General features: G+C 36.5%; 1 protein-coding gene across 4 annotated transcripts in view; it reads left to right on the forward strand.

The window, feature by feature from the left end:
• Positions 1 to 11,248, forward strand: part of LOC117962527 (mitogen-activated protein kinase 10) — an 88,118-nt gene that overhangs the window by 72,934 nt on the left and 3,936 nt on the right. For all 4 annotated transcript variants that reach the window (XM_058991213.1, XM_058991219.1, XM_058991228.1 and 1 more), the window contains 5 exons: positions 979 to 1,103; positions 2,750 to 2,776; positions 4,443 to 4,506; positions 5,310 to 5,387; positions 10,888 to 11,026. In XM_058991213.1, coding sequence (XP_058847196.1) covers positions 979 to 1,103; positions 2,750 to 2,776; positions 4,443 to 4,506; positions 5,310 to 5,387; positions 10,888 to 11,026 — 433 coding nt within the window. The remainder of the gene's footprint in view (positions 1 to 978; positions 1,104 to 2,749; positions 2,777 to 4,442; positions 4,507 to 5,309; positions 5,388 to 10,887; positions 11,027 to 11,248) is intronic.

An 11,248-nucleotide genomic window follows, 5' to 3' on the forward strand; every position in this document is an offset into this window, starting at 1 on the left:
AAAAAGGAAGCTAATATATAACAACCCAAATGAATAGTAGGATTAATTTTAATAAAGCTAACTGAAAGACTGTTTAAGGGGCTTCCAAGTGGCACATCCAGTAAAGGCGCTCTGCGTGGAGTGCAGGATGCGCCCTATAGCCTGAAGGTTGCAGCCAGACTATGTCAGGGAGGGCTTAGGTCGGCAGGGCAATCCACAGTTCATCGCGCACCAGCGACCCCTGTGGCTGATAGGGTGCCTGCGGGTCTGCAGTGGAGCCATTCAGATCTGTGTTGTCCTCTGGCACTATAGGTCTGGTGGTTTTGCTGTGGATCCGCAGTGCAAAAAATGACGGATTGGCAGAAACATGTTTTGGAGGACGCGTGTTTCAGCCACCGTTTCCTGAGTCACCGGGGGGTTGCAGTGTTGAACCGGGATAAAAATAATAATTGTGTCTTCCAAATTGGGGAGAAAACCGCGGTAAAAACCAAAAACCAGCGACGACTAAATTAATAAAAAATTTAAAAAAAGAAAGACTGTCTAAATGTTAAAATATATGCAAAATATATGGAAGAGAGTTCTGTTTTAATAGCTTCAAATGTCATTTAATTATTAAAATGCACCTAATATGTTATGTTGTTTGCAGCTGAATGGTCCTGGGTTATGCTCCTCTGGTGTTAAGTTCTCTAAATCTGCTGGAGAATCCCTAGTGCCAGCTCTGAGCTGACTTCCTCACTCTGTTCAGCTCTGCCAGCCCTGCCTGCTCTCTCTGTCTTTATACATAGTATATGTAGGGTAGACAGGTCAAATTGTCATATGATGTGAATGGAATGAGAAAGGCTGTTCAGTGCTGGCGTTTAGCAAGACATTGCTCAAACCAAGCTCATAGTCTGTCAGAGGCAGAGTTAGAGAAACGTCTGCAAGCCTGTATTGTTGAGAAAACATATTTTTCTCCCATGACACTAATCGCTTTATTACATTTTTAATTTGTGTTTTCAGCCAGCCAGGCCAGAGACCTTTTGTCAAAGATGCTTATTATTGATCCTGCTAAACGGATATCAGTTGATGAAGCCTTACAGCACCCGTACATTAATGTTTGGTATGATCCAGCTGAGGTGGAGGCGGTAAGTAAGATGATTCATAGCTGATTCACTGCAACCGATTCAGATGATTCTGCCTACCACATGATGCTAAATAAGGCTTTTTCCTGTCATAAAACTATTGCTAGTGCCTAAAATTACAAACAGATCTACAGCTATGGCCAAATGTTGTGCATCACCTAGCATTTTAGGATTGAGGCATCATTAAAAAAAAACAAAACTATATGAACATAATTTACATCTTTTATTTAACATCATGTAATCAATGAAACTACAAAATATTGCAAAAGTCTACCGGAAGCTATAATCGTAGTACAGTATTTTATGTTAGATTTCAAAATGACACATTTTTCAATTTGTGTCAGTTTTTTTGTTAAGTATATGGAAAACTACAAAGCGGTATGTAATTAAATATGTTAATTGACATTATTCAGCAGGTTCCATTCGACTTTATGAAGCAACATTTGTTAATTCTATAGGGTGATGCACTGTACCAGTGTCTAGAAATGTCCTGTATAGCGATAAAGTCACTTGGCCCCTTTATGCAGCTGTTGTGGATAAGCACAGCTACAGAGACCCTAATACCCACAGTGGTTTTTCCACTGCACCAGAGAAAAGTGACCCAGCGACTTTATACTGTAGCAACCCTTTTTATACAGAAAATGTGAAATGTTTATATTAGAAACACATATTAATTCCACAGTGTGTTGTGCACTTCATTGCACTCTTACTACAGTATGTACCTACTGATGCATGTTTGCATGTTAGTGACCCCTTTGCACATTTAAGGGCACTGTTTGCAAATTAACAGAACGGACGCCTGATGATAATATAAGAACTGATTAGGTGTGCAAAGCCATTATGTGCTCAATTAACGTTCAGCGGCAGGCCTAAGCAAGGGAATCAGCAGCTGGAAGGAGCGGGCGTGCAGGGGAAACACAACAGATTACACACATACAAGCAGGGGAAACACAACAGATTACACACATACAATTACGTTGGATAAATCACCTCCAAACAATATTAGTTGTTACGTGCAGTCACACACCAAGGTAAAACATTTTGCGTTGAAATAGTATTGGTGTACTAATAGAGATTTTGGACACGCTCTCCCTTCATCAGTGTGAGAATAAATGTAGAATGGGTATTAATGTTAACAAGGAAGAGACATCCACTAAGGGCTATCACTTAATAAAAGTGTAGTAAACTTGTGGGGAATGATTAGAATGATTATATAACATTAAACACGAGTATCAATAGTAGAAAAACACATGTGAGGAAAGTATAGAAATAAGATGAATGGTGCTTGAATTGATCTATAATTCACATACATTATGTAAAGAAGAATGAGAAATATTGTTGAAATTGTACAAAGAAAATACATTTGATCCAATTTCAGTAGCATGTGAAGCTTTATATATATATGGCAAAATCTGATTTATTTTTACATTGGTGAAGAAATGTTATATAAGAGTATGAAATGCACTGTATATAACAATTGACAATTGTAATTTGTAGTATTGCCCATTTTTATTTTTAATCTTATTGGCTATCACTTACTTGGCTATGCTTTCTGTGAAGGAAATACATATTTTAAACATCCCGACAATATTCATCACATCTACTGTTGTTTTTTTCCCCTTTTTATTGTTTATCTCACGGTGATGAAGGACGGAGATCTCGTCAAAATATCTGTGGTAAATAAATAATATATTACCTGAAGATATTGTTTAATTGTTAGCTTTGGAAACTTGTCACAAATGCCACTTTTTTGAGTAAAAAAAAAAAAAAAAAGCCAAGTATGTTTGTGTGCATGTGTGTGCGGTTAGTACAGAAAGTGAACACAAGGCTGCTTAGTTTCATGTGTGATATACCTGACATCGCTGTATGTGTAATATTCAATAGTTCTAATTGAAGATTACTACTAATATGCACTGAGCTTGCATTTATCAATCACATACACTAACTTGTACTGTAGGCATCATATTAATTTAAAGAGTAACTGCCTTCTAATTCTATTTTCTTGTTGTTTTTTTATGTCCCCTTGCCATTTTGTGATGACTGTAATCATTGTGAGCAGTTCCAATTGTAATGAGGATCTGCTGCTCTGTTCTAGTTGCCTGTCACAGATATATGTGACTTGAAGATACAGTAGAGCACTTGCCTTTTTCATCATCATGCTGCCACAAAGCTCTGTAGCACTGTGGCTAATAGGTGTGAAGAAAGACGTATCGCAGATTAGGTTATGTGTAGACAATCATGACTACGCACTTTAGGAATGACACCATGTCCTTGAGTTACCAAAATGTTACCAAAAAGAGCACTTGAATGCTTTTGTCCTTGTGTGGTTTATGACCCCACATGTGATGCAAATGTACCGTATAATGTGCGTTAGAAATCAAAGTAAAAAGAAAAGTATTCTTTTACTTTGAACGTATGTGAAATTTCACCCAAACATTTTTTTTAAAGGGGTGATATGTCAATTAATTTTCAGTAACTTAAATAAGAACAGCTTATGTGAAATAGCCACCATTCTATGGCCCTAGCCATCATTTATAACATTTTGTAGGTTAATGTGGTGCAGGCTTAAAAAGATTTTTTTTTTTTATTTAACCTGCAGGTTTTCGTTTGATTCTAGGTTTTTTATTGTGATTGATATTTTAAAGAGTAAGTAGTTTCGAGTTACATGCTCCTATTGCTTTGTTCACAGTCCCCGTAGCTATGTATGATATTTGCAACCATTCAGAGTGGTTCTTATTGCAGGTACTTATGTGTTTGTTTGAACTTTTTGATTTGGTCTGTGCTAAGGGTCTTTGGCTATCAGAAGCTGACTTCTAGTTGCCAGCCATAGACATATAGTCTAGAGATAGTCAACACCAGCATCATCTTGTGGGCAGCTACTTTGGATCAAGTTTCCTTTCGTATTCATGGAAGTACAGAGTAAATGATCAGCAGACTGTGCTGGCTGTTGAAGACTCGTTAGCGGACCTAGCCAGTGTTTCTCATGTCCATGGCTGGCTGGCAAACAGAACTGAAGTGCAGATTTTGATCTGAAGTCAAAAAACCTAAGCTAGACTGAATGAAAAAAAAAAAGAATACAAAACCATCCCCACAAAAAATATTTGAGGAATTGCAAAAAGAACCATTTGCAAACATCACGGAGCTAAAGTAACAGCAAACAAAAAACAGATATATTTTAATGTTTGAATCTTCTTACTCATGACCTGTACTATTAGGCAAGAAAGAAGTAACCTTCAAGTGGTCATCTGTGACAGATTGTTCTGTAAAAATCAGAGGAATGAATATGGAAAATATGTGTCAGTTGGCCTTTAATCATGTTGACGTATTGTTTATGCTCTCCAGCCTCCTCCGGAGATCTATGATAAACAACTTGATGAAAGAGAACATACCATCGATGAATGGAAAGGTAATATACAAATGTAGCCTGATTATACAATCATTTCTAACTAATTTCATGTGCAGACTCTGTGTTTGTGAAATATTGCCATAGCTCTGTCTATATTAACATCCTATTCTATTCTCAAATGGCAAAAAAACAACAACAAATGCAACATATTACATATTAAAAATTCTAACTGAAGACCCCCAGCATCAGATGTAGTGTATCTGCACGTAAGTTAATAAAGGCATTCAGTCATTCACATAGTGACGTACAATACTGTTGCATGACACTATGTGAATGCTGTTCTTGGTTGGGTATATGTACAGTATTTTACAGAAATATCTTCTTTTAATGACCTGTGTCAGTGAATTGATTAATAAATGAAAGCCTTGATAGTTTTATGAATATGACTAGAATGATGTCCCTGTGCTAGATGTTTAATAACAGACAGATACCATTTAGTCTGCTCTCCTTGTGGCGATAGTGGATACTGTAGGAACTGATCAAAGGGAGGAAACAAAACTATAAAAAAATAAACAGCAAGCAATGTATAATGTATACATATAGCCCGAAAGTGAGCTTTACTGATGAATGAAAACTAATGTGAATGCATATATAATTTGAGCGATTAAGCATGCCAGTGGTAAAAAGTTAAATGAAATGACTTACGATTCTTTACTAACTGAATCTGATGCTACATATTAATTGGTCTTTAAGTAAATGCATACAACTGCAAAGCCCCTGTGTAATATTGTTCCTTCAAGTTCTCAGCCTGGGGTGAACATTGCAGCTAGAGCACTGAAACAGACGTCATCCATTTCTTTCAGAACTAATCTACAAAGAAGTAATGAACTTCGAGGAGAAAACTAAAAATGGTGTTGTGAAGGGACAGCCATCTCCTTCAGGTACTCTCAGTACATAACCTAATCGTTCTGTAAGTGAATTTAAAAAAAAATAATTGGGTTCACTTTCAACACAATATTCATTGTGATGATTTCATCTGTCCTCGTTGATCATCTTGTTTTCTTAGTAAAATGAACTAAAATTATATTAGTACAATCCGTGTTGAACACATTTTTTAAATAATGTTATAAAAAAAAAATGACAAATAAATTGGGAAAATACATCTTTTTTTGTTTAAAAAAGGGTGCAGGCATGGGGAAATTCTTGTGGCAGGTCATATGCATTACATTGTGTTTCCACGTCTTTGTATGCATATGTCATATATTAAGGATGGAGTCTATGGTTCATATTCCATGCGGTTGACTATTCTTAATTATGGGTGATTGAAGATACAATATATTTACTTTTATTTTTTAATATAGCTAAATGAAAAACTTTAACATATATGCAGATCAGTAATGGCTAATACATTTCCAGTGAATCAGAGCAGTGTTGCCAAATTACATTTAGCCCTTACTGGCTGTCGGTAGTTTAAAGAACAACAGTTGATGAGGATGATGTTTATCACATTTACAATCTTTGCATGTCTTTGGAACTGTATAACTTAGTTAAAGTTAACCTGTATTAGTTTTGATGCAGCTTTCTCTGAATGTGCTGAGAATGGGTTGGGAAATCTAAGGACAGTTAATAGGAATTCAGAATACCTTGATAAAATATCAAAATTATTTAATTTAATTTCATTAAATAATTTTGACAAAACAACACTGACAGAAAAAAAAGTAAATGAGGAAAAAATCCCAGTTAGAAGTTTTGCTTTGAACCAGTATTTTGTTGTTTGGCAGCTTTCATTTTTAAACACTAGAGGGCAGTAAAGTACTTTTCAGGGTAAGGTACGAGGAATACAGCGCCATTTAATTTGGCATTTTGTTTAGTTAGTAAGTCTAGAAATTGTTATGTATGGGCTTAGTGAAATAGATTTTATGTGTTTGTTTTTTTTTATAATGACGCACATAACCCCTTTGGCTGTTATTCAGATGATCAGATAGATTTATCTGCTACAACAAGAGAGCATCAATGGGGTAATACATGTCACCTTTTGTCAATGGAACATCGTAATGAATTTCATTCTTTAGCAGGTCGGTTACACATGTCAACACAAAAGCCTGTTTAGGATGTTCAGTATGATGACTACACCTGAGCCTGAGTAAAACAGATAAATAAACTGGAAATACCAGCTACTGTAGCTACTTTGGTTAACTTAGGCAACTCAGAATATCACAGTAATTTAAAATGTTCATGAAAGTGTTCAAGAATTGTTTTCTTTGTATGGTCTACTTGCTATTAAAATAGCAGTAAAATTGTAATACATGCAGGTTTATTTAGCATTTTGGTCAACAAAGAAAACAGACTTCACATCTCTTGAAGTAGATTCTTCTGAGGCCATATTAAGTAAAAGAAAATCATTTAGAAGTGTTTTGTGGTATATTTAGTACCCTTTTAGCTTGTAAATGTTTAAAACATGAACTGCATATTACAGCACCTCTAAGAACCTGTATTTATCGTGGTTCAAATGTGTTTTAGTAGAACAGAATGACGACACTAATGAGAATGATGAGAATGTATAAAGCTATGGATTTGTGGACTGGATCCCATATTACATGAAACCCATGTTTTCGTCGATAGCTGCATGACAGTGAGGCATGTTGTGTAAAACTCAGTGGTGCAGTTCCAGAATAGCCAGATTGCGTCTGCATTGCAGCAAAGAAGTCCTGAGATTCTTTAGTGGTTGTTGTTTAGTGGTATATAATATAGGTCTCAAACCCAGTGATAAGATTTACTCCAATTTGAGAGGGGCGGGGGGTGTTGCAGCAGGCTCCAGTATAGATACATAATGCCATTCACATTACATTTATAAAATAGCACAAAAATATATGCACAGCTACGAAGCAAAACACTGAAGAAGCCCAGTGTTTTTAAAACCATTGAAGAGGCACACCCCGGTATTTACAGCTGTTTTATACACAATGATACATTCAGTGTTGTCAGCTTATATGGTGCCAACCCAGGGTGCTGAAAGGGTGAGCCAACACTGTTTAGATAATAGAATAAACATAGTATCAGCAGTAGAACAGTAGTAAAACCCCTGAAATTGTGTGAGCAAATGTAACTATGCCTCTGTTTATCTAGGTCTCAGACAGACTTGGTATAGTGGACAGTGATTCACAGCATCTAAGTAATCGTGTGGCCCTGAAGTCTGATAAAATCAATGCTCTGTTGTAAATTCTAATTCAGTCCTCTTGTTTTATAGGGGTCGGTCACATTTCTATTGCTGTCCTTTAACTAGTGCTGTTCTCCACAGACAGCTAGTAGATAAATGTGAGATTTATGGTAGGGACTCTTAACAACTGAATTCATTTTCTCAAGGGAGTGCAACAACATTTATTTTTATTTCCACGGGTCAGAACTGAAAATCGAACGTTCTCCACGGCGAGAGCAGTTTCCATTCAAGCTATGAGCATATCATTATAAAGAATGCTTTTGTTACTGGTTCCATGTAATACACAACCATAATAACATGTTCTTCACGCAGTACATTTCCCCTCTTGGTCAGAAAGTTTGCAATTCAAATCCTGCCTGGAGATAACCAGGACATTTTTCATCTGTCACCCCTCCCAATCATGAAGTGTATCCGCACTCTGCTGTTGCGGCGTCCATTCTCAATGAGCGCAGTTTTTGTTTGCTTTACGGGTATTCAGCACCCCCAGACTATTGTTGTAAGGAGGGAATGAGCCGGGTGCTCTGGCTTATCTCCCCTGTAAACTTCACATCCTCATTTCATCTGTTTTGTATGTGCTATTCATACAGTATTGTGATGGTTGTTCACTCCTAAGGGAAGTGTCCTTATTGCACAGATCATATTTTAATTTAAGCTTTAAGGTTGGAAACAGCACCTCCTTATGGGACAGATTTAAACCATATCTCATTTTAATTATTGTGATTACTGTAACATTCTCCTTAAATAAATGTGCAACAGCAGTAGTAGGATTGCCAGCATACATGTGGTGGTAGTGGCTTTATACAAGTGACAGAAAAAGAACCATTTTACCCCATTCCTGCTAAATATCACAAGTATAGGCCTAATTCATTCTATTGTAATAGTTCCAATTATTGTAATAGTATCAGCTTACACCAATTCATTCATCAATGAATAATGAAATGTTTAGATAAGCTAACTGGCAGCAAAATAGTTTTGTCATGTGGAGGAGATTTTTTTTTTTCTTTTTTCATAATGTGCGAACAGTGCATATTTCACTCCTAACATGTGGCAGCCAAAGCTATTCTCCACAAAATGGGTGCCCTCAGGAAAAAAGCTGTGCTGTGAAAGACATGAAGGTTGCCTTCCCTAGCTCATTTTCATTTCAATTAAGGTCTATGAGAGGAGTTATTTTTCATAGCCTGTTTTTTTCCAGCTTCATGGCACAACTTGATAATCAATGGCAACAGAAATCTAGTTCCGTAGGGACTGCTTCCATTATTACTGCAGAGAAACTGCATAGCGATTGGGATTCCTGTTAGGATTTTAACTAGAAACATTAAATAATCATGCTTCAATGACAAGGGTAGATGTGCAGTGATACAACTCAAAGCTCTAATGATACCAGAACAACCATTTCCCTCCTTTTAATATAAAAAAACAAGATTTATAGCCTTATCATCTATGAACATTGAAATGAAGCTATTTTGAGAAACTGGTCATTTTAAAGGTTTCGGCTTGAAATATATAATTAAGGAAGTCTTTTATTCTAATAGTTGTATTCATCAAAAAGTCAAGATGAATTTAATAAGATATTGTAGCGTTCCTACGATATGTTCTGTTTACTGCCTTGAGCAGTGCCGGTGAGATTGGCTGGGTTATACAATGTTCATTGGTCCTAAAGGGCAGGGACAGAGCCAATAGGTTTGTCAGGCTCGACCGGCTCATTTGAGTAAAGGAGCGGGGCTAAAGGTATAAAAGCAGGCGGGCCCTGCCAGTTAGGGCTGTGTGTTGGGGATTGTTTGTATGCAGTAGGGCTGTCAGTTAAGCCTCCAAATATCAATTGATTAATTGGGCACACAAAATCGTTCAAATAAATATCGATGATTGTACCGCCCACATACATTTTCACTCCCCCAACCCCGAGACATGATTATTTTAATATCATTGCTATTCAATAAAAGCTTTTGCACAGCAATTGAATGCGAGGGATGATTAACTGTAATATAGCTTTCCGCGTGGTACTGCAGGCGTACCGGCATAAGAATGTTTTATCTAGAGATGCGGAACCGGTTCCTTTCAAACCGGGTACCCAGTTCCTGCTTTGGAACCGACAAACCGGATACAAATATCAAGGGTCCGGTTCCAGTGAGTACTGTTATGTTTTTAATAAAACCGATTATTAAAAAGCATCAAACAATTAATTATCAAAGACTTTTAATTTCTGTCAGAAATACATTTGATAACTTTAATGGACACGTTTATACTTAGAAAAAACCCTGGAAAACATGCACTTAGCTAGACTATATATTTGTGTTTTGTTGTCCTTGTTTTGACGTATTTTTTGCTCTGTGATTGTTGTGGTCTTTCTAATGTTTTTTATGCTGACGTAGAACTGTAGCACTAATGCTTGTTTATATATTTTTTTTTTACATCGAATACACAGAAGGCGCGTACTTACAAAGCATTTGCAAAACTGATTCGCTGGTAGGATGGGACCAGCAAATCAGATGCTTTTTAACACGAGCAGGAAAAGAAGAGCACGCCAACTGCTTGTCTTTGGCAGAAATACTGTAAATAGCAAGGCAGGGCGTTCGGTGCAGTTTTGTTGCTAAACTTAAATAATGTTATTAACTGTATTATTTAATCGATTATCCGGCATTTATATCGATGTATATAATGAGGAATGGAATTGATTGAAAAACCGATTTTCGATTTAATCGTAGCAGCCCTAGTATGCAGTGTAGCTCTCAGAGCACTGGACTAAACCGGCATCTTCCTAATAAACGCGTTAGCAGTGCATTTTTATTAGATGATGACATTTTAATTTCACAAGATGCAGTAAGTTAAATAATACTATTTAAGGAAATGACATTGTGAATAATTACACATTGAGACAGTGGCTGATTAAATATGAGCTGGATTTTTTTTTGTTTGTTTTTGGTTTCACAAACTGCTAAATACATTCCTGCCTTCACAAAAAAAAAAAAAAGTGTATACAGTAATACATAAAAAAAAATCTGACTTTTGTAAAATAAATAAATAATTTTGGTAATAGAAATTTCACATTTGACGCATTTAAACTCTTCTTTTTTTAAAAGCTTACCCATGCCTCCATCCTTAACTTGCATTATCCCATGTCTAATACCCTTAGTTTTAAAGACTTTGAGTTTGATATCTGCATAGTGTATAGCACTGAAGACTTCCCCCTAGTTTTAATCCCATTGCTGTTGATTTTCTTAGCACAGGTGCAGCTGTGAACAGTAGTGAAAGCCTCCCTCCGTCCTCTTCTGTCAACGACATCTCCTCCATGTCCACTGACCAGACCCTGGCGTCTGACACTGACAGCAGCCTGGAAACTTCTGCAGGACCCCTCGGTTGTTGCAGGTGACTAGCCGCCTGCCTGCGTAACCCAATGTTCTTCAGAAGGTGAAATGCTACAATAAGAAAAAAATAAATCGGCCTTCGTCTTCATATGAAATTACGACTGAAAAAAAAATACTTCAAGCTGAAATGTATATTTATTAACTCCTAATTGCTTTGCTTATATCTTCCTTCATATGGCATAAAAAAAGCTTAGACAAGCATCTTTCTGTAAAGTTTAAATTA

This window comes from Acipenser ruthenus, chromosome 2 (assembly GCF_902713425.1).
Source record: "Acipenser ruthenus chromosome 2, fAciRut3.2 maternal haplotype, whole genome shotgun sequence".
NCBI classification, from domain to species: Eukaryota; Metazoa; Chordata; class Actinopteri; order Acipenseriformes; family Acipenseridae; genus Acipenser; species Acipenser ruthenus.